The sequence below is a fragment of the Salmo salar genome, chromosome ssa09 (genome assembly GCF_905237065.1).
Source record: "Salmo salar chromosome ssa09, Ssal_v3.1, whole genome shotgun sequence".
NCBI lineage: Eukaryota > Metazoa > Chordata > Actinopteri > Salmoniformes > Salmonidae > Salmo > Salmo salar.
In genome coordinates, this window is record NC_059450.1 from 93,583,217 (window position 1) to 93,607,413 (window position 24,197).

At 42.9% G+C, this 24,197-nt stretch overlaps 2 protein-coding genes across 2 annotated transcripts in view; both read right to left on the reverse strand.

The window, feature by feature from the left end:
- Positions 1 to 1,196: 1,196 nt before the first annotated feature.
- On the reverse strand, positions 1,197 to 4,144 carry LOC106612289 (neurogenin-1-like). The gene is made up of 2 exons (XM_014213319.2): positions 3,723 to 4,144; positions 1,197 to 3,599 (listed from the first exon to the last, which is right to left on the reverse strand). Exon 2 carries the CDS (start codon positions 3,590 to 3,592, stop codon positions 2,930 to 2,932), a length of 663 nt encoding a protein of 220 aa, XP_014068794.2. The 5' UTR covers positions 3,593 to 3,599; positions 3,723 to 4,144; the 3' UTR covers positions 1,197 to 2,929.
- A 7,146-nt stretch (positions 4,145 to 11,290) lies between these two features.
- LOC106612290 (arf-GAP with Rho-GAP domain, ANK repeat and PH domain-containing protein 3) overlaps positions 11,291 to 24,197 on the reverse strand; it is a 49,570-nt gene continuing 36,663 nt past the window's right edge. Inside the window, exons 20-32 of the mRNA XM_014213320.2 lie at positions 23,712 to 23,924; positions 23,361 to 23,469; positions 22,564 to 22,711; positions 21,975 to 22,043; positions 21,821 to 21,895; positions 19,728 to 19,845; positions 17,974 to 18,102; positions 17,659 to 17,795; positions 17,392 to 17,510; positions 16,953 to 17,016; positions 16,612 to 16,755; positions 14,347 to 14,385; positions 11,291 to 12,799 (exon numbers count right to left, since the gene is read on the reverse strand). Of these exons, the coding sequence (XP_014068795.2) occupies positions 12,332 to 12,799; positions 14,347 to 14,385; positions 16,612 to 16,755; positions 16,953 to 17,016; positions 17,392 to 17,510; positions 17,659 to 17,795; positions 17,974 to 18,102; positions 19,728 to 19,845; positions 21,821 to 21,895; positions 21,975 to 22,043; positions 22,564 to 22,711; positions 23,361 to 23,469; positions 23,712 to 23,924 (1,832 nt within the window). The 3' untranslated portion in view covers positions 11,291 to 12,331. The remainder of the gene's footprint in view (positions 12,800 to 14,346; positions 14,386 to 16,611; positions 16,756 to 16,952; positions 17,017 to 17,391; positions 17,511 to 17,658; positions 17,796 to 17,973; positions 18,103 to 19,727; positions 19,846 to 21,820; positions 21,896 to 21,974; positions 22,044 to 22,563; positions 22,712 to 23,360; positions 23,470 to 23,711; positions 23,925 to 24,197) is intronic.

Genomic DNA, 24,197 nt, shown 5'->3' on the forward strand with positions numbered 1-24,197 from the left:
TTCTTCTACCACATTATGGAACAACATATTCAGATGCCCTTCACTTCTTCTACCACATTATGGAACAACATATTCAGATGCCCTTCACTTCTTCTACCACATTATGGAACAACATATTCAGATGCCCTTCTCTTCTTCTTCTACCACATTATGGAACAACATATTCAGATGCCCTTCTCTTCTTCTACCACATTATGGAACAACATATTCAGATGCCCTTCACTTCTTCTACCACATTATGGAACAACATATTCAGATGCCCTTCACTTCTTCTACCACATTATGGAACAACATATTCAGATGCCCTTCTCTTCTTCTTCTACCACATTATGGAACAACATATTCAGATGCCCTTCACTTCTTCTACCACATTATGGAACAACATATTCAGATGCCCTTCTCTTCTTCTTCTACCACATTATGGAACAACATATTCAGATGCCCTTCTCTTCTTCTTCTACCACATTATGGAACAACATATTCAGATGCCTTTCTCTTCTTCTTCTACCACATTATGGAACAACATATTCAGATGCCCTTCTCTTCTTCTACCACATTATGGAACAACATATTCAGATACCCTTCTCTTCTTCTACCACATTATGGAACAACATATTCAGATGCCCTTCTCTTCTTCTTCTACCACATTATGGAACAACATATTCAGATGCCCTTCTCTTCTTCTACCACATTATGGAACAACATATTCAGTTAAATACTAATATTGTATAAGGGGTATTAGTAATACCGATGCATACTAAGCTGTTTTTTGGTTTGATAATGATAATTTCAATAGCCGACCAATCCAATTAAAAAAGTATTTTGGACTGCGTTGGGCTGACTGGTGATAATTAGCTTGCAGGTGCAGAAGCTCTGCGTCGGTTAATCCTGGTGGTCCTATTGCTTATGGCCTCCTGCATATGAACAAAGAGTTATATTCACATAGCGGGTACACAATAACGTGCCACCACTGATGCGACGCATGAATCCTTTATTATAATGCATCCCAGAAACAGGTGGCATTGCATTACAGTATACCGTAGTCCAACTAACTACACACGAATCCCCAGAAAATAACTTGGCCACTTGATGTTTATTCAAACTTGTATAAAACTTTTGTTGAATTAAATTCAAGTTAGTGGGAGGAATATGACGCCTAATAGTGTCTGGGTGAAAGAAGTACATCGGACAACTACTCCACCAGAAGAGCTGAAATGTCAGAAGATTTTATTTGGTCCTTGGCAGGCTGACATTCTCTTTATTTTGATTTTGATTTTTGATTTTTGCTTCATGCAAATTGGCACATCCGTAGGGATGGCAGCATTCCTATTATGCTCGTCTATCCCCGAGACGTGCAGATACAAAAGCCTTGGCCGGACCTCAGGCCGCCGAACCTCCAACTGGAGAATTTCACCTGAATACCCTTTAGAAATAAAACATTATCCCGGGTGTGATGGATGATTACAACAACAACAACAACAACAAATAAACTCTAAGGAAAACCTCTTTAAATGCATATCTGGGTTGAGAAAATAACATTCTATAGAAGCTTTTCAATGAAAATGTCATAAACTGGTCCTACACATGCAAAGACATCAATACATTTTCCAAAGGGGATGCGATGTAATTTATCAGTGTAATGTGTAACAATTTGAATATTTATTTTAATCTGCCTTCTACAATTTATATATATATTTATATAAATGTATATATATAGGTCAAGATCTGTGAAGTGGATATATATATATATATATAAATTGTAGAAGGCAGATTAAAATAAATATTCAAATTGTTACACTTTACATATATATATCAGATTTTATTTGGCCACATTAACAATCTTAGAATTTGCTATTTTGCCTGTTGAAAGTCCCAGAAGATAATACATTCAACAGTGCTGATGGGGGTCATGGGTGATGAGCTGCAATAAAACCTCAACTGATGGATGCACCTGCGGTGCTCTCTCTAAAACCGTTATCTTATTAATCACACCTCTTTGTTTCATGAACAGGCCACGCGAGGAAACTAACTGCTCTTGTAATTAATTTCATAATGATGACAATGATTGTTGTGTTTATGGGATTTGCGACGCGTTTTATCAGTGCAATAATCAGCACGCTTTGAATGTTCCACTCTCAGCAAGTAAGTCCAAACACTGAGAAATATTTTTTTTAAAGTTATATTTTTATTTGTAGAAAAATGGTTCATACATTTTTCATGTAAATAGAATAGAAATCTATTAATATACAAAATACATTATGACAGGCGAAACTTGAATAAATAAAATGTAAAAAAAAAAACGTCGTAGAAGGATCCTCTCTAGCCCCTTCGTGGGATTGAGTCTTTCTATTGAACAGGATTGCAGTTTTCAGGGGGTCAATCTCCATAATGTATGAAGTCAGGTCCTTGTCTTTTGACGGCCTTTCACTCTATTGTCAGAGCAGAGGAACTGAATTTCCACGCTCGTTTTTCTGCATTATCGCTCTACTAATTGTAAAATTGACTTTTCACCTCAGTTTACAAAAGCAAATCTGTCTTCTTCTTTTTAGTGATAATACTCGTCTAATAGAGGTTCAGGTCAAGATCTGTGAAGTGGACTTATAGGACTCGTATGCGCTGGGGAAAAAAGTGCAAATGTTTTTGAGGAATATTAAACGTCTAACAAAACAACCGTACTCAACTTAGAAAAGTCGACAAAATTAAATTAATGTTCAACCCGAATGTAAATTAGAGCATGTAAAAATAGGAAAACAAAACAAACTGTATAAAACACACCCACAGAGACATGGGTTAAGGCAAACAGTGAATATCATTCAGTTTTTTCCCTTTCAACAGACTAACTGAAGTATGCATTCAGTTGTTATTCTGCAATCACTCTATTGTAACAATCTCGCAGTCTACAAAAGTTTGTGGTAAGGCTTTAGTTCAATTAGTAGGACATGCCTGGTACAAAGTTGTGGTAGCTGTACTGTCGAACATCAGTCTGGAAACATACATAGTCATTCTGGGCGGCTGGGCTGCTGGGGCTTGAAGTGCAATAAGACGGGGAGGAGGAAGAGGAGGACGCGCTGGAGCTCCAGGAGAAAGCATCGCTGGCCGGACTCGGGGCGTCCATCACGCGTAGGTTGGGAAGCAAGAGAGGCGCATCAGCCCGTGATTTGTTCTGGCGCTGTTCAATATCCGCGATGCGTATGGTCTCGGAGAGCGCCCAGATATAATTGTGAGCGAAGCGCAGAGTTTCGATCTTGGTGAGTTTACTGTCATCGGGGAACGCCGGTAGAACGGTCCGGAGAGTCTCCAACGCGTCATTCAGGCTGTGCATTCGGTTCCTCTCGCGGTCATTTGCCTTTACGCGCCGGTTCTTCTTTACCACGTGAACGGTGGCTTCGTTCCTCGCTCTGCCTCTGCGTCTCTTCTTCTGTCCCAGGTCGGTAGCGCACGAGCCCTGGCGGTCGCTGGCCGGGGAGGCGGACTTGCCGATGGAGGATGACGGGGAGGAAGTGTGCATACTGCTGCACGAATCTTCGTCATCTTGCATAAAGTAGTCGCAGCTCGAACTGTCAGAGTAAACGGTCTCCATTGCGGTGCACATGTTTTCCCTGCAGAAATTAGAAGAGAGGGAATGGGTTAAACACTGTAAATGCAAGAGCGCATGGTAAAGTTTGGAAAGCAGGCCTAGTCAAGGCAATGGTGAAAGACTATGAGAGCAGAACGAAACCTACCTTAGTTATCTGGTTGGAGAAGGGACAGTATCAGTTGTCTTGCAAGGAGCAAAAGTCCGAAAAGTAGTTTGAATGAAGAGTACAAGGCACGCGTCTTGCTCTTGCGCTTGAATCAGCTCGTGTGAGCGAATGAGCCTGGCACACGACTGGCCTCACATACCTTATATACCCTGGTCAGACAATGGTCGTACACCTCTCGCGCTGGCATTTGTGTGAAGGATGGATGAATGGGGTGCATCAGGTCTGCCCCGTGCCGCACTGCCATCTCATTAGCATAATGTATGCCTGTTATTTGTTCGCGCTCCGAAGCGTGCCTGTAATCACGACCGTCCAATGAGAGCAGTGGACCGCTGCCCAGCCACGCGAGCACCACTGTTGCTATCCATCCCTGGACCAAACACCAAGCCCACTTTAAGTTAAACCTTTAAAGTTAAATGAAAGAAGAAGATGAGCAAATGACGGAGCGCTTAGCCCCCCGAAGCAAGGGCACGCTCCAAAAAAGAAATTCGTTTATCTTCTGTCCAAGATTCGGTCTATAAACCTATAGAACCGAATATGTAAAAGAAAAAGGCATGTCTTATATATCGAAATGAAATAAACATGAAAATGTTGGAAATGAGACTGTTTTCCAAGTTTTCGAACAAAACACAAAAGTTGCTGTAGAAAAATTAGCTCGATTACGCACAGTGTTGCATGCATGCTTAAACATTCGCATTTTAGGGCTATAGCCGATCTAGCATCTAAAACAGGACAGGTTACTTCATCTTCACAACTTTCTCCACAAATCTACAGTCAACCCTGGCTAATTAACATTCAAAACATGAAGGGCACAGCAGTAAAAATGTCTAGCGCATGGATTGGGCCAATTTTTTAAAGGGTTTTTAAAGACATCTTTATGAGACAGGCATACCAATATCCATTAATTATTCTATTTATTCCATGTCCAGGATCTCGCCTCTCCTTTGAAAAAGTGGACGGGGGCACTATTTAGAAATAGTTTGGCCAGGGACCTGCAGTGCCTTTCTCCCGACGGTATAATGAGGGTAGAGGGACAGTCATTTATAAATAATTACACAATGTTTAGAGTCTTCGGCCATGTATAATATATCAAAGCGATTATAAGGTGAATTGTTCCAATTGTAGGCGTTACGCGTCGCCCCTCACTTCTTTTCACTCCTTATACGCGTTGTCCCTCGTCCAAATTCGGGCTCCTCTGGGCTTTTGTCACCCATTTTTTCAGCCTGAGCCACTCTATTGGCGTTATTCTTATTCAAATAGTCTTAGCAGGAGCAAAACACCCCGGCTCTAAGGCATGCTCCTAGATTCTATATCTCAAATAATTTGAGCGTATTTGTTGGTCTAAATTCGGGCATGTAAATGTCATTTACCTTATTATGATAATTATTTCCATTTGCAAAAGGCCGAATTTGTGACACAGACTATTGATGATTTTGCCACACGCCGGAGGTTGGTTTATGAGGAAAATAACATGTTAAACTCTTACAGACAAATCCTGTGCTCGGAAGTGCCAACCTACTGGGATTGGGATCGATTTTATTGTTACAATACCAAACAGTCAGTAATAACATCAAAGACGAAGAACAGCTTGAAGGTGTATTTTGGTTTTAGTTAGGACATCATTAGGTAGTCATGCTTTATTGCTCTTATAAAGTGATAAAAGTTAACATTTTTACAATATGACTTAGCTGGTTTGCCCTAGAAGTGTGAGCCTGCATGGAGACCAGGCTGGTATTGCGGTTAGGACAAGTCGTCTGGGTGGTAGAGAAAGCGGAGTTTTCTGCCCACACTTGAGAGGGGTTGCCTGGGTGATGCTGTGACAGGATTAGGCACAAGAGCACGAGATGTGATTACATTTCAATAGCAGAAACACGTGAGAAAGTGAAACAACCGAATTACCCAAAGTAGGGTCTCAAACTCAAGAAAATATGGAAACAAATAAGAACGAAAAAGTTATTCCATTCAGAAAATAAAATCTAAATTATTAGACCACCCCTGTCATCAATTTGTTGAATTATTCGATTTGATTTTAAATATTATAGCATGAATTATGTTAAATCAAAGCTGATTATTAAAATAGTAGGTTGTAATATCACATTTGCACGGCAGGTGCTAAACTCGGGGTTAGGAATAAATACATTCCTTTTGCAAGGTGTTATGCTGGTGAGGTCATAATGCCTCTATTGACACTAGAGCAAAGGAAGTGTGGGGGATAGACTCTCTCTCCATTCTCTAGCGGCATATTCCTCCATTTATTTCATATCTATTTATACAACCTGAATTAAAATTCAATTTTGTATTTTTGCAAAAGCATTAATCCCCGGGTATTAACGCGATTACTGTCTGCTAAAAGATCTTTGAGTCAGAAAGTCTGAACGGAGTTTTCAGATGTTAATCCGCTGTTTAATCCCTTCCCTTGGCGTTCAGGCAGGAGCCCAGGCGAGCAGAGTTTTTTTCCCCCTTCTTGTTAAAAACTCAAGCAGGGTAGAATAGGGCCATTACTTTTCAATGGTAATTCATTCCTTAGTCCAGTGCTTCAATTGTACCAAGATACTTCTCTCCACATCTCAAAGCTCCCCTTTCATCTTTCTAAAGGCATTAGCCAGAAATAGAAAACAAGAAAACAAGTCCCTTGCTTACAACCGTGATGGAAACAAACTTATTTGTAGCAAACTGTGGTATCTTTCTATGGATTCACGGTTTCTTGGACAGTTTAGTTCCATTTTACACCCACTGTGTTCATTTTTAAATAAACAAATAAATACGTGTAATATTCTCCTGGGAAAAACCACAGCATTCCTACCCTTCCTAAGATCAGGCTGAATAATGCCCCTAACCCTAAAATGAATGATATATTCCATGCAACATGCCTGGAGAACAGAGGAATGTTATAGAATAAACTCTAAAGAATGTTTCTTTTATTTTTTCAGGTCCAATGTTAATTGGTGCACATCACAAATAAACACATAATTAGTTGACTTTGGTCAATTAGGGGCGGCAGGTGGTTAGAGCGTTGGACTAGTAACCGAAAGGTTGCAAGATTGAATCTCTGAGCTGACAAGGTAAAAATCTGTTGTTCTGCCCCTGAACAAGGCAGTTAACCCACTGGTCCCCAGTAGACCGTCATTGTAAATAAGATTTTTTTCTTAACTGACTTGCCTAGTTAAATAAAGGTAACATTTGTCAGATTTACTTATTTTGTTATAAATATAACTACGAAAAAAAATATGTATGAAAAATGTATGAAATGTATGCATTCACTACTGTAAGTCGCTCTGGATAAGAGCGTCTGCTAAATGACTAAAATGTAAAATGTAAATGTAAAAATAAATAAGTGTTTTCTTCTGTTATAGGGGATGCTACTTTACCCACACAATCATTCAAACGTTACGTTTAATAGTATTTGTTTTGGGCACATTTTCCAAATTAGAGTGAAAAACATTTTATTCAAATTGATATTTTTTCAATAAATATTGATTTGTATTAGCCTATATGAAAGCACATATAGCTCCCGACCAAAGTAAGACGCTCAACACTGTTTTGCAGAGGCAAAACCTTGAAATGGGCATGCCACCTTGCTCTATTTTAAATGTTTTTATTTATTTAATCTTTATTTAACTAGGCAAGTCAGTTATGAACAAATTCTTATTTACAATTACGGCCAAACCCGGACGACGCTGGGCCAATTGTGCGCCGCCCTATGGGACTCCCAATCAGACCGCTGCTCCATCCGGGAGCCATCTTTTAACCATACAGCTGCTTGTTTGTGTTTTGGGAGAGAGTTAGCCAATCATGCTTCTATCTGTGATACCCATCTTTTTGATTTGGAAACATTTTTAGCTCAATTAGATTTTCAAACAGGTGCTATTATTATAATGTAATGGAATCTCATTTAGGGCAATCTGAATGCTAATGTCGTGGCCTCATTGTGAAGCGGGTTTCTAGACTGCAACAGTTCGTGAACCTGCTGCTATCAATCACATGTTCTGGTCTAAATACAAGTCCTACTGCAGCCCTATTCACTTGTCTTCATGTATTTACACAAGTGCATAATTTACCTCTAGTTTACCCTGCATTAGGGTCCACAATGAGCATGGTGTCTCTAAACGCCTTCTAATTCTAAAGATCCATGGCAACGACTGAGCAGATTGAGGAAACGGTTCGCTGCAGGTTTAAACAGTGTTAAAAGAAGAACTAATATATAGCAATGCTTTACTGTGATGTAGAACCTGACCTCATCAGCAGAGTAAACACCACCGTATGGTCATAGGCCCCTGGAAGGGATGTGGTCCCTGGAGCTGTTGGCAACACCACGTCTATATGCTGTACACCCAGGAGACGGCTTTCTATTATATAACAGCAGTTTATTATGCTAGGATTCTCAGTTGAATGGTGTGTTATCACATTTTACATATGATTCATAGGATTCTTCATATGATTCATCTGAATAATAATACTGACTGTGGTTATAATATAGTAATAACAGTATACTAATACATTTTGGGAGTTTCAACCTGTATTTTAAATTCAACAGTTCCCGGTATGTTGACTGTTGACTATATCCCAATAAAAGTTTCAATATCACAACTCTTGTGTCTGGTACCCTGAACTGGACTTCTCTGGTAAGGTTCTGTTGCAGAGATGGCATCACTTGAGCCATATGGTTTGGAGTGCAATAACTTGAAGCCGGTGCCAACAATGGAGTAATTGAGAAGGGGAAAGGGTCTGAGCTTGACTCGACAAAGCTGCAAAAACTCCCTCTTTCACTCTAATGAAGCTGTTGTCTGCTGAGTCTGTGTGGGGTTGGGGGGGCAGGGGGACGTGATTTGTCATACAATCTGAAACTTTAGGAGGGCCGGAGAAAGCCCTCCTCTCCATATGTCTGCTTATTTTGCATCTGAAAGCTACTGGTTAAGAGAGAAGGGGAGAGAAGAGGAGAGAAGGGGAGAGAAGGGGAGAGAAGGGGAGGGAAGAGGAGAGAAGAGGAGAGAAGAGGAGAGAAGAGGAGAGAAGGAGAGTAGAGGAGAGAAGGGGAGAGAAGAGGAGAGGAGAGAAGGGGAGAGAAGAGGAGAGAAGAGGAGAGAAGGGGAGAGAAGAGGAGAGAAGAGGAGAGAAGGAGAGAGAAGAGGAGAGAAGGAGAGAGAAGGGGAGAGAAGAGGAGAGAATAGGAGAGAAGAGGAGAGAAGGGGAGAGAAGGGGAGAGAAGAGGAGAGAAGGGGAGAGAAGAGGAGAGAAGGGGAGAGAAGCGGAGAGAAGGGGAGAGAAGGGGAGAGAAGAGGAGAGAAGGGGAGAGAAGGGGAGAGAAGAGGAGAGAAGGGGAGAGAAGGGGAGAGAAGAGGAGAGAAGGGGAGAGAAGAGGAGAGAAGGGGAGAGAAGCGGAGAGAAGGGGAGAGAAGAGGAGAGAAGGGGAGAGAAGGGGAGAGAAGAGGAGAGAAGAGGAGAGAAGGGCAGTGGTGGACCTGCCATTACAGCCAGGAGAGTCAACTGCCTCAGGCCCCACATCATCAAGGGGCCTCGTCAACTGGGCATAATAATAATAAATAATAATACTAGCAATCATTTATTTGATTTATCCGCTTGAGGCCCCCCCATGCTCCACTCGAGGCCCCCCATGCTCCATTCGAGGCCCCCCCATGCTCCATTCGATGCCCCCCATGCTCCATTCGAGGCCCCCCATGCTCCATTCGATGCCCCCCATGCTCCATTCGAGGCCCCCCCATGCTCCATTCGAGGCCCCCCATGCTCCATTCGAGGCCCCCCATGCTCCATTCGAGGCCCCCCATGTTCCATTCGAGGCCCCCCATGCTCCATTCGAGGCCCCCCATGCTCCATTCGAGGCCCCCCCATGCTCCATTCGAAGCAGCAATGAGGTGCTTTTAGAGTGGGCAGAGAAAATGTTTAAAAAAAATAAAGACGATTTAATTTGAACTAAAAAATGACTTAAATGCATTAAGTTCTTTAGTCAAAAAGACAGGTGCTGCTGATAACACTGCCATCGTCGTGGAAACAGAACACGTGCTGCTGCAGTCTGGCTATAAAGAGTGATGCCATCAGATATGTAGGCTACAAATAGTAAGAGCGTTTCGCTCTGTTTCGCTCTCTCGGATGCTTTCTCTGGTGACATAAATTCACAAGTGGCTGAAACCAAGGAAAGTTTGTGGGTGCACAGCGCACTGTTTGGATTATGGAATTATTTCGGATGAAGGTGCAAAAGTAACCTACTTTAAAATGGTTTTGTTTGACAATCAGATGGAAAACATCACTGTTTGTGTTCATGGCACATTAAAAAGGATAAGACATTTTTACAGTTCAATTCACTATAAACCCCATCAAAACAAATTGTGCACGCACATAGGAGGGGCTCAAACTGGCCTCTGCCTGGGGCGTCCAAATCATTAGGTCCACCCTTGGAGATGGGGAGCAAGAGGAGAGGTGGGGGGAGGGGGGTGGGGGAGAGAAGGAAGGGAAAGTGGTAGAAGCATTGGCATCAGGGAGGGATACATTTTTTTATTTATTTGTATCCATTCGAGCTGGAACAAATCTAAACCTGTATCAGGGATGGAAGTTGGAAATAAAGATTTTAAAAGGAAAATTACCTTTGGCAACAAGTAATAAAGTGTAACATTTATTATTTATACCCGTCTTTGACCATGAGGACGATAATTGACAAGGAAAGCCTTCTACACGTCCTGGTTCAGTTATTCGTTTAACCTTTTTCTAAATATAGATCCGTCTCAGGTTTGAAAAGGCTTCTCATTTCAGCGGTCAGTAGAAGCAGAATCCATCCTCTCTTGAAAAAGCTTCTCATTTCAGCGGTCAGTAGAAACAGAATCCATTCTCCCTTGAAAAGGTTTCTCATATCAGCGGTCAGTAGAAACAGAATCCATCCTCTCTTGAAAAAGCTTCTCATTTCAGCGGTCAGTAGAAACAGAATCCATCCTCCCTTGAAAAGGTTTCTCATATCAGCGGTCAGTAGAAACAGAATCCATCCTCCCTTGAAAAGGTTTCTCATATCAGCGGTCAGTAGAAACAGAATCCATCCTCCCTTGAAAAGGTTTCTCATATCAGCGGTCAGTAGAAACAGAATCCATCCTCCCTTGAAAAGGTTTCTCATATCAGCGGTCAGTAGAAACAAACTGATAATGTACAGATGACAAAAGGCACTTGTTAACTGATCTTCTCTTCTACCAACCTGGAATCCTCCTCAATCCTTTATCATAACTTGTTTCTGTTTAATGTTAAATCCCATGCTAGATTAAAACAATCCACTAAAACAAGGCTGACTTTAAAAAAGGAATGTGATTGGACAAAGAAGAGGTAAAATAATCACCATTCTCTGTATATGAGGTGTCACCATCAAGACAGTAAGAAGACCGAAGACCACAAGGTAATGAAAGAACCATGACTACGTTTAAACATCACTTACTCAGACACTAGTGCTGTGCTACTTCACACTCTACTTACATATACAAATAATGTGAAATGATAAATCATTGAAATGATAATTTTCTACCGTTTTAGGATTGAGAATTAAGAGATTGGACGCATCATAAAACTAAAAATAACATATTTAATATAGACCTTCATGTAGCGACAACAAAGTGGAATATTGAAAGGGTATAAGCACACAGAATAATGTACAATATTTACAGTAAGAATAAAACTAATGGACGACAATGCAAGCAAATGCATTATAACACACTATAGACACTTGGCAAAGGCAGTCAAATTGGAATATCTTATCTATTTAGATTGATGAAAAAGGGAGGATCTCGAATATGGCATATTAATGTAAAAGCAATAGACTTAGTAGTGCAAACATGAATTCAGAATATTTAAATGTAGTGCCACTAACAATCATTATATTTGGCTGTATTCACATCAGACAGTGGTTGCGCATGGTGAATAAAACTAAGAATCCATTTGTACTATCTAAAAGACAGTGTGGCATATTGCCACCTTCTGGCCAGATAGTGTAGCAACACTGGAATATCTGGGGCTGTCTAGACAGAAGATAGTTTGTCCATACTGCCACCTTCTGGTCAGACAGTGTCGCAACACTCTGGATTATCTGTGGTTGTCTTGAAGCAAAACTCTGCTTTTGTTACTTTCACAGCTTTTATAAAAAAAATAAAACAAAGTTGATCAAATATTCTTGAAAATAAATTAATACAGAGACTAACATTTCTATTTAAAATCCAGTTGTTTAAAACAAAACAAAAACAGTTTAATGCCTAACGCATCACAACCAGAAATGAGAGAAGCATCCATTTCTCTTCTCCCTCAGAGGTTTAGTAAACTATGAAAAAAACTACAAAAAGGTATCCCCCATAGTTCATAGCTTAAGCAATTAGCAAGGATGTTATAATCCAATAAGCATCTTTCAATATAAAACGGATATGTACATACCAGTGACAGAAGAACAGTAAGTAGTTTGTAGGATAAAACATAAGTAAAATGGTTATTCCTATCTGATTATATATTTTTGACACACCATCCAAACAAATGGGTTGCGTCTGTACTCCCATGCTATTACAGTCTTCTGTCTGTCTGGCCTGAGTCTACAATACAAGTGCACACATCTCTTCTCCTCAGATGACGTTCTTCTCTCCTGGCGGATTCTCCTCATTCTCTGTCTTCTTGGTGAAGACGGAGGACAGTTCCTGGAGGAGCAGCTCCTGAGAGGGGGTACAGGGCCTGTGCTGCTGCTGCCTCCTCCTCGGCACTGGCTGAGGAGACTCCTGGAGGTCCCCTCTTCCACCCAGGACCAGGGTATCCAGAGAACCAGCAGGGGGCAGCACACCCTCTCCTCCCAGCCCCAGAGAGTGAACCGGGTTGGGGCCAATCATGCGGTCCAGGGAGCCTGTCTTCCGAGGGCCCAGGCTGAGGCTCAGGGGCCTGTCAGGGACCTCCTGTGTCTCTGAGGTGTTGTTGGAGAGGAAGCTGGTCTCCAGAGACTTGAGGACCTGCAGGCCGAAGTCTCCTACTTCCTCATACAGGGGCTCTGGGGGTTCTGGCTCTGGATGCTCCTCGAACGAGTCCTGCTGCACCTTCATGGGCTGGGTGGAGGAGAGGGGGAGAGGAGGAGAGAGGAGAAGAGCGAACAGAGAGAGGTAAGAAACACTCTGAATTTGAACCAAACCCAGAGTTCTTGGTATGTTTGATTATACACTATGTAAAGCTCTGGAAGGTCCAAGACAAACGCAGAAGTAGAACTATTTTAATAATAAAGGGGGTTGAGGTGTAGCTATCTGTTAGGAACTTTAGGTAGGTAATAAGGAGGTGATCTGCTATTACATTGACAAAGAAACACGTGTGGTTAATTTAAAATGGGACAAACATCGTAGGGAGTTACCCTTCTTCGACAACGACGTTAAAAACAACAGACTTCCTCTTATTAAGGTCTGGCCATTGTTCTAGCGCCTCAAGCAACAACCTCAAGACAATTACTCAATACACTGAGGGACAAAAGAAAAATACAAGTAAAACAATTATCTTGTAAATGCGTTTGGGTCTGTGGTTGGGTTAGTTCCAGTAGGTACACCAGTAGCCTAATAGCCACAGCAGACGGTGTTCTGTAAAACACAAGAAGGTACTTCACTAAGCCTCCCAGACCTCCCCATCAAGGCAAAGGGCCATAAAACCTGAACAATACTGGAGAACAATATCTCCTTCCCAGTCCATCCTGTTGTCTACACTTCAGAAATCCACATCAACATCCTGATGCTCTAATACCAGGAAGTCAGGGCTTCCATCAGGAAGTGGAGGAGTGGTTGAGTCAGATATAGTCCCTGTATAAACCAAGGGAATGTCCATACACAGACAGAGAGAGGGGCTTTGGAGAAATGTTAGTTATGCAAGTTAGGAGAGCGTTAAACAAGTCCAAAAGCAACCTTCAAAATAAACATTATGTTTTATTGTCATCCTTAGCTTCTTGTTAGATGAGAGAAGTCAAATCAAATCAAAATCAAATTTATTTATATAGCCCTTCGTACATCAGCTGATATCTCAAAGTGCTGTACAGAAACTCAGCCTAAAACCCCAAACAGCAAGCAAAGCATGTGAAAGAAGCACGGTGGCTAGGAAAAACTCCCTAGGAAAAACTCCCTAGAAAGGCCAAAAACCTAGGAAGAAACCTAGAGAGGAACCAGGCTATGAGGGGTGGCCAGTCCTCTTCTGGCTGTGCCGGGTGGATATTATAACAGAACATGGTCAAGATGTTAAAAATGTTCATAAATGACCAGCATGGTCAAATAATAATAATCATAGTAGTTGTCGAGGGTGCAATAAGCACGTCCGGTGAACAGGTCAGGGTTCCATAGCCGCAGGCAGAACAGTTGAAACTGGAGCAGCAGCACGGAAGTAAACAAAAATAATACATTTGACATTTTAGTAATTTAGCAGACACTCCAGAGCGAGTTACAGTAGTGAGTGTATGCAGTTCCTCACTTTTCCCATACTGGTCCCTCGTGGGAATCAAACCCACAACCCTGGTATTGCAAGCGCTATGCACTACTAACTGAGCCCCCGGGATTAAGATTCAAAATGGCATGCAAAGCAAACATGTAACATTGAAATGACCAAGCACCAGGGTGTGGATACTTACAAAGAACATGGAGAGAGTCCTTCTAGCGTGAAGCTTTCGCTGCAGAGAAAGACAGAAGATACCAGTGTACACCGTGAAATATAGTCATTTAAGTGATGATGTCAGAGAAGCCGGTGTTTGGAGGATATATTGGCACGGGTGTTGTTGGGCCCGAGACTAAGTCGAGGACTGCAAACTGTGCCAATATATCCTCCAATCACCAGCTTCGAGGGCATTATCACTTTTATGCAACGGTTACCAACATATTCAAATAATGAGTCACATATTTTCAATAAATGTAGTGTATTTTCACTACACTACATTTATTCATACTATTTAATCCTTCCACAAGATATAGTCCCAACACAAATCTAGGGTTGCTACCCAAGCCATTTGTATACATTCATTCATAAGAATGAGCTAATGATGCACAATTTCACCTGGCATTGGAAATGTGCGCTTTCGTCAGGACACTGTTGTTCAGAGGAGCTAGCCAACAACACAGCTAACACAATCACTTCAAATTGAAGATGGAAAGACTGCAAATTAGCTGCTTTTTGTTTCGTTTGACCTGTTTTCCACTGACATTTCTTTGTATATGTCCATAAAAATGATGCTGATTCATGATTTTGACTGGTTGAGAAAAGCTGCCTGCCTTTGTCTCTTCCTGACTCCCAACCCATTAATTTACTATGGGACAGCTGGGGATCTAATTTCAATATTGAAACAATGTTGCAAATGTCAGAGAGACAGACAGCAAGTTTTATAAAATGTCCGCTATTGAAAAGAAAATGCTAGTCTAAAAGAAATGAGACATAATATCTAGATGCTTTTTACAGTGGAGATCAAGTTTAAAAATTGGCTGGCTGGGCTGATGAGACAATGGATTGCGTAGTGAGATGAAACAGAGTAAATAGGCATTTCAACATCATAGATTTAGCTGGTGGTAATTTGTGGAATAGACACAGGCTGCAATGTGGTTTTAACCAATCAGCGTCCAGGATTAGACCACCCGTTGTATAAACAGAGAAGTCTCAATCTGTGTCAGGGAAAAGGGCCCATAGTGAATGCTATGCAGTTTACCGATAGTATTTGAGGGATACTGAAGGATAAGGAATAGTAAAAATACTAGACACCAAAGGGGAGACAGAAAGGGGAGACAGAAAGGAGCGATCTTGATACAAAAACAAGCTGTGTGTGAAGTAAACAACTTGGGCTAATGGAATCATCTCAAAGTTTAAAACTTCAACCCAAATGTGCAAGAACCCCATACTAGGTTCAGTTGGCTAAAGGCTCCCCATACTAGGTCCAGTTGGCTAAAGGCTCCCCATACTAGGTCCAGTTGGCTAAAGGCTCCCCATACTAGGTCCAGTTGGCTAAAGGCTCCCCATACTAGGTCCAGTTGGCTAAAGGCTCCCCATACTAGGTCCAGTTGGCTAAAGGCTCCCCATACTAGGTCCAGTTGGCTAAAGGCTCCCCATACTAGGTCCAGTTGGCTAAAGGCTCCCCATACTAGGTTCAGTTGGCTAAAGGCTCCCCATACTAGGTCCAGTTGGCTAAAGGCTCCCCATACTAGGTTCAGTTGGCTAAAGGCTCCCCATACTAGGTCCAGTTGGCTAAAGGCTCCCCATACTAGGTTCAGTTGGCTAAAGGCTCCCCATACTAGGTTCAGTTGGCTAAAGGCTCCCCATACTAGGTTCAGTTGGCTAAAATACCTTTGCTTGAAAAACAAGAAAAAAAGCAGGAATATTACTTTTTGTCTCTTGAGATGCCGTAGCAACAACATAATCAGTATACACTTCCTCAATATAGTCAAAATTAAATCAAGAAATCTTTTATTTTTGCGTTTTTGCCAAGGAGGTCTTAGTTCCACAATTTTACATCTAAGATGTTTAGTGCAGTATTTCTCAAGTGAAAGAATTTACATGAAAACTAGTCATCTCTCATTGAATGACAACAAACACTTAATTGAAGAATCCCGTCCATAGTTCCCACTCCTACCAGGAGTAGTACTGTTGACCAATCACCGACGAAGGGGCATAGACTTCGACTAACGAACTTCCACTTGCCTCAAGGGAAAAAAACCTGCCTAACACCAAAACGCCACAAAATGTTGTCATAATACAGGTGCAAACTGGGAAGCGAGAGGTTTGTATCCTGCAAAACCATACCAGAGTCTGATTGGATACGAGCATAGTCGAGTGTAAACGTACCAGAGTCTGATTGGCTGACAGCATGGTAGGGTTGGAACATACCTGAAGTCTGATTGGTTGAGTTTAAACATACCAGAGTCTGATTGGCTGACAGCATGGTAGAGTTGCTCTCATGTCCGCCCCCTCTGATTGGTACTAGGGGCATGGTCCCAAACTTCTGTTTGGAGATGTCTGAGGAGGAGTGACGCCTCAACACCGGAGGTCGGGGGTCAACATTCTGTTAGAGGGGAAACAAGTGAATCCAAATGAATCAACATAGAATTGAATGGATAAAATGAAACAGACAGAAGTAAAAATCTAAAGCGTAGGTGTTACACCTAAAAAAAAGATGGGGGAAAGCAAACTGAATCATTTAAAAGTGATACAACACAACCCATACAGATGGGGAGGGGGGGAACAAGCTCCACAACATACCTGTGCTTTGAGGAAATTGGTGACCCAATCCCATAGGTCAGACTCACAAAAGCAACAAAGGTACCTGGGAGACACAAAAACACAAAAGCAGTGATTAGCCCTTAAAAAGGGGAGGGGAGGGAGATGTCATTTAAAGGGGAGGAGAGAGGCAGATCTAAAACAAGACATTCCACCCTCCCTCCCTTTAAACAATGTAGTCCACTTACATAATATCATAACATCTGATATCATGCAAAATCATTCACTACAGTAAACAATAAGGAATACTAAGAGGAATTTCCAATAGTTGAGAAAACATGGTGTGTGTCCTCTATGTTTCAATCTTATCCAATAGAAGTTGGATTCAAGATTTACAGACACCCTGTGCAATAACCCAAATAATGTGTAGCAAGATAGTGGTATTTCCTTTCATTGCCAGACAAGAGTTTAAAACACTTACAGTTGCTGTTTTTCCATCATGAGAGTAAAGCCCCATCTTGTTGGGGGTTTCAGCTTCTTTCGAATTCCCATGTAGATCTTCATAGATTTCAGAGGCCATTCCTTTTCAGGCTTGATGCTCTGAGCAGACAGACATGTTATACAGAAAGAAAATATTTATAGGAAAGACAAACTGACAATCACAGCTCTACCTGCAATAACTACATCAGTCCAAATTAGCGCAGAGTTCCAACTTCAAGATGTGACCGTGACGTGAGAGCAGAAGTACCTTTTTGTCCTTCAGCAGTAGCAGCTTGTGGTCTTTGATCTGAAAGGTGTGTTCCTGAAAGACTTTTCCGTGGAGGAGTTTGGGAGGCTCTTCACGACACTTCAGAACTCCCATCTTCATTATCTCACTCTCGTAGGCTGTGAATAAAAATCAGACTGTCTCCAAATAATATGTCACGTACGAACGTAAGAGCAACAAGAAATTGGGCTGATTACAAAAAGACGATCAAAAATCAAAGAGGGTCATTTGATTGTGATTGTTTGGATGGATAGACCCAAGCTAATGAGCTATTTCTCTGGTCTGTGCCGTATTCACCAGTGAGGATGTTGATGCCCTCTCCTTTGGGAACTCTCTTCACCACCAGGTAAGCTGAACTAGGATCAGCCATTTTACACCACTGTAGCGCCTGCTCCAGCACCTTCTCTTTGGGGTGTAGGGGGCGCTCTGTGGAAGACAGACAACATTTGAACATTATATAACAACTATTCTGGGATAGCTTCTCCTTGAAACATGAAGACTTTCTCAGTCCAGTTGTATTTCACAGAAGTTCATTCCAGGACATCATACTGTATAGTTTTTCACTTCAGTTTTTATTTTAGTGGTAGTTTTACTATTAGAGATAAGTACTATTTTGAGCTGTTTTAAGACTTTCTATAGTATTTCCCAGTCAGAGATGGCAATATCATGCTCCTCACCCAGTCAGAGATAGCAACACCATGCTCCTCACCCAGTCAGAGATAGCAACACCATGCTCCTCACCCAGTCAGAGATGGCAACACCATGCTCCTCACCCAGTCAGAGATGGCAACACCATGCTCCTCACCCAGTCAGAGATGGCAACACCATGCTCCTCACCCAGTCAGAGATGGCAACACCATGCTCCTCACCCAGTCAGAGATGGCAACACCATGCTCCTCACCCAGTCAGAGATGGCAACACCATGCTCCTCACCCAGTCAGAGATGGCAACATCATGCTCTTCACCCAGTCAGAGATGGCAACATCATGCTCTTCACCCAGTCAGAGATAGCAACACCATGCTCCTCACCCAGTCAGAGATGGCAACACCATGCTCCTCACCCAGTCAGAGATGGCAACATCATGCTCCTCACCCAGTCAGAGATGGCAACATCATGCTCCTCACCCAGTCAGAGATGGCAACATCATGCTCCTCACCCAGTCAGAGATGGCAACATCATGCTCCTCACCCAGTCAGAGATGGCAACATCATGCTCTTCACCCAGTCAGAGATGGCAACATCATGCTCCTCACCCAGTCAGAGATGGCAACACCATGCTCCTCACCCAGTCAGAGATGGCAACACCATGCTCCTCACCCAGTCAGAGATGGCAACACCATGCTCCTCACCCAGTCAGAGATGGCAACACCATGCTCCTCACCCAGTCAGAGATGGCAACACCATGCTCCTCACCCAGTCAGAGATGGCAACACCATGCTCCTCACCCAGTCAGAGATGGCAACACCATGCTCCTCACCCAGTCAGAGATGGCAACACCATGCTCCTCACCCAGTCAGAGATGGCAACACCATGCTCCTCACCCAGTCAGAGATGGCAACACCATGCTCCTCACCCAGTCAGAGATGGCAACACCATGCTCCTCACCCAGTCAGAGATGGCAACACCATGCTCCTCACCCAGTCAGAGATGGCAACACCATGCTCCTCACCCAGTCAGAGATGGCAACACCATGCTCCTCACCCAGTCAGAGATGGCAACACCATGCTCCTCACCCAGTCAGAGATGGCAACACCATGCTCCTCACCCAGTCAGAGATAGCAATATCATGCTCCTCACCCAGTCAGAATAGCACTATCATGCTCCTCACCCAGTCAGAATAGCACTATCATGCTCCTCACCCAGTCAGAGATAGCAACACCATGCTCCTCACCCAGTGAGAGATAGCAACACCATGCTCCTCACCCAGTGAGAGATAGCAACATCATGCTCGTCACCCAGTCAGAGATAGCAACATCATGCTCCTCACCCAGTCAGAGATAGCAACATCATGCTCCTCACCCAGTCAGAGATAGTAACATCATGCTCCTCACCCAGTTGTCCTTCCTCTATGGTCTCGAACGTCAGCCACACGTCCTTCTCTCCTGCTGGGACGTTCCTCATGTACAGGACCTGGTTAGTCAACTCCTCAGCACCCATGGTTGGAGATACCTAAAGAGAAGCAGACCACAGAGAGATACCTACAGAGAACCAGACCATAGAGAGATACCTACAGAGAACCAACCAGACCACAGAGAGATACCTACAGAGAACCAACCAGACCACAGAGAGATACCTACAGAGAACCAACCAGACCACAGAGAGATACCTACAGAGAACCAACCAGACCACAGAGAGATACCTACAGAGAACCAACCAGACCACAGAGAGATACCTACAGAGAACCAACCAGACCACAGAGAGATACCTACAGAGAACCAACCAGACCACAGAGAGATACCTACAGAGAACCAACCAGACCAGAGAGAGATACCTACAGAGAACCAACCAGACCATAGAGAGATAGCTACAGAGAACCAGACCATAGAGAGATAGCAACAGAGAACCAGACCAGAGCTTCCTAGCTCTTCTATAGAGATGCTCATGTCTATCATGTATAGAATAGAGGATGGTAGATGGTTATTATTAGAAATCCCAGACCTAGGTCAACATTGGTACATTGTGGAAGCCCACCTGTCTGTCTAAAGCAGGAAGTCTCCAACCTTTTGGTAGCATGAGCTACTTTAAAAAAAATTAAACATGTTGTGAGCTACTATTTTTCTTTATAGCTTTCTCCTCTACCCTGCAACTCTTCCCCAGGTCCTTGGTGTACAAGAGATGTGTTTTCTGTCATTATAACTAGTAAATAAATGGTTAGTAAACAACTCTAAAAGGGGGCCACATAAAAATCATATTTAGTATTTTCCTGAATTCAGTTCTATGTTGTTTTTTCCTTATGTTTTTTCCTCTCAATATTATAATTTTTTGTTCTGGATAGAAAACGAACCAAACATTCTTTGAGTGTAATTTCCATTTAATTGCACATCGAGCAAGAGAGGAATGTGTCAATCTGTCATGTCCTGACCAGTAAAGAGGTTATTTGTTATTGTAGTTTGGTCAGGACGTGGCAGGGGGTGTTTGTTTAATGTGTTTCAGGGTTTGTTGGGCAATGTTCTATGTTAGTCTATTTCTATGTCTGTGTCTAGTTTATTTCTATGCTTAGTTTATTGGTTTGACCTTCAATTGGAGGCAGCTGTTCCTCGTTGCCTCTAATTGAAGGTCCTATTTAGTAGGGGTGTTTTTTCATGGGTTTTTGTGGGTAGTTGTTCCATGTGTAGCTGTGTGCCTCACAGGACTGTTTCTTCGTCGTTGTTTTTGTTTAAGTGTTTGTTTTGGTTTTCTTCTAAATAAAAGAAGATGAGCATACACATTCCCGCTGCGCCTTGGTCCCATCCTTACGACGATCCTGACACAATCTAGCGATGCTTCTGCCATCAGGCCTACTGCTGCAGAACGTGTCATGGCAGAGCTCTCTAAACAATCTCCACCCAATTGATATAGTTCTGTAAGATAAACCTACTTTGCATTTAATTGAGAAGGTTTTTGGGGATGGTCTTTCTGTCTACCCACCCACAAGACGGTTATCATCAGCATCGCTAACTGGCTACATACAGAGTGATAGACAAACACGCACCAAACAGACAGACAGGGGCAATATTTCTGGAAATTAATTGGCAGATATTGTATTAAATGTGGCTTTTTAAACCAATAGTTTCTAACCAGGGATGGGATAATGGCAATGTGGGTTTGATTGGATAGTAGCCAGGAGCTCTATGTCAATGATGGTTTGCATGGAACACATAAAAAAATGCATGTACTTCCAGAATTGATCACGAGCTACTCCTAGGTGGGCTGCGAGCTACTGGAAGGTGGGCTGCGAGCTACTCCTAGGTGGGCTGCGAGCTACTCCTAGGTGGGCTGCGAGCTACTGGAAGGTGGGCTGCGAGCTACTGGAAGGTGGGCTGCGAGCTCCTGTTGGAAACCCCTGTTCTAGAGAGACTAGTGGAGGGTGGAGAGGCGCCACCAAGTGGCTAAATAATAACACCTTTCATGAAATAAAATCAGAAGACAACCTGTCTCCACTTACCTTGAGAGTGATGCAGCAGTCTGCCATCTTCTTCTCCAGGTACACTTCAATGATCAGATCACCTGCTTGGGACAGCTGCACAGACAGGACAATTATTACAGACAACCAGGAAAAAAACTGTTATAACCCTTTATAAATCCTTTATAAAGTATACCTGTGTGTCCTTCCAGGTGGTAATGAGGCTGAGCTCCAGTTCTATCTGGGTATGTTGCTCCTCATCAATCTGAACAAACACAATTAAACATTTACTGATTATTCATTAGATTATACAGAACAGATTGACCTGGGGCATGTTCAGTAGGGCACACTGTAGCAAAACAATTTGCAATAGAATGTGAAGATCTGTGTTCTGAATGGACAAGTTCAGGTAGATAGTACCTCCCCGTTTCAATCCAGTCAAAATGCTTTCTACCTATGGAACACAACCCTGATTTCTAAGTGATGAATTTGAGCTTAGACCCCAATCTGGTTCGACACTAGTCACATCAAGACAGACAGGTAGTTGTCTATGAGACACTACTCATTTACATTTTACATTTTTAGTCATTTAGCAGACGCTCTTATCCAGAGCGACTTACAGTAGTGAATGCATACATTTCATAATTTTTTTTTTTCTTCTCCGTATTGGTCCCCCGTGGGAATCGAACCCACAACCCTGGTGTTGCAAACACCATGCTCTACCAACTGAGCCACACGGGACCACATCAAGACAGACAGGTAGTCGTCTATGAGACACTACTCACATCAAAGACATACAGGTAGTTGTCTATGAGGTCTTCAACGATCTTCACCTCGTGTTCTCCTTTCCCATCTGTCTGGAAGAGGCTGGGGGCGAACAGCAGGGCCAGGTTCTTGGTACACATCTGGTTTAGGTCTGCACACTTCTGAACCCTGGGACCGAGAGAGAGAGAGAGAGAGAGAGAGAGAACACTTCTGAACCCTGGGACCGAGAGAGAGAGAGAGAGAACACTTCTGAACCCTGGGACCGAGAGAGAGAGAGAGAGAACACTTCCGAACCCTGGGACCGAGAGAGAGAGAGAACACTTCCGAACCCTGGGACCGAGAGAGAGAGAGAACACTTCCGAACCCTGGGACCGAGAGAGAGAGAGAACACTTCCGAACCCTGGGACCGAGAGAGAGAGAGAACACTTCCGAACCCTGGGACCGGAGAGAGAGAGAACACTTCCGAACCCTGGGACCGAGAGAGAGAGAGAACACTTCCGAACCCTGGGACCGAGAGAGAGAGAGAACACTTCCGAACCCTGGGACCGAGAGAGAGAGAGAGAGAGAACACTTCCGAACCCTTGGACCGAGAGAGAGAGAGAGAGAGAACACTTCTGAACCCTGGGACAGAGAGAGAGAGAGAGAGAGAGAACAAATAATGGCAACTGTCAACTTTTTTTTACCAACTTGCCAGTGAGGCTGTCTAAGTATGAAAAATTGTCCTGTTTAGGGTTGGGGTCAATTCTATTTGACTACAGGAAGTAACTCTGCTTAGTTGCTCAACTTTAAACCTGGTCCAGTTTGAGGCTATACTAACCTGTAGAGGTGGCTGATGAGAGCAGCCAAGGTAGTCCTGTTGACTCTAGGTAAACTACGGATGATCTCCTTGTATCTGTCCAGACGCTGGTTCTTATCCTTGGCTGTTCCTATAAAAAAAAGGCACAAACAGGAACCAGTTAGACTTCAAAAGGATGCATTGTGGGTACATCCTGACCAGCAACAGTGACAGCTTGATGGAAGCCCTATAATTCTAAGGGGACCAAGAGGACTAGGTCAAGTGATTAAGTCAGAGACGCAACTTAGAAAACACAACAAAATAGTAGCTTCATATGTGTGCTGTCTGTGATAATAACTTAACATCTCTTTTGCCAGAGACACCTATACTTACGGACAGCCTCCTTCCATAGCTGATGCAGGTCAGCCATGAAGATGGGGTCGTCTATCTCCCTGAAGAACCTCTTCAACACGTCAGTCACATCCTCGATGAAGTTATCCCCCATCCGGAGCTTGACGTTCCGAGCATCATTCCTGAACTCCTCCATCAGTAGCTTGATCCTGGACGTGGCTCCGTTCTTCCTGTAGATCCCCTCATGACCCAGACCTGACGAGCAGATCACACATCCGATCCAGTACATCAGTCATCAGCTAGTATCTCCTGTCTCTGGCTGGTGTAAAGTACAGCTAAGCTGGGTAAAGAATCCCTTCAGTACACAGGCCACTGCAGAGTTATAATGAATTGATGAACTATTTATAAACCCCTTTTTATACATTGGTATTGTATACCTTAATATAAAAGGATTACCTCCACTGAAAATGCGTCAAATGCCATGGATCCTACCATGGATCCACAAGATCCCTGGAAAACGTGCCCTTT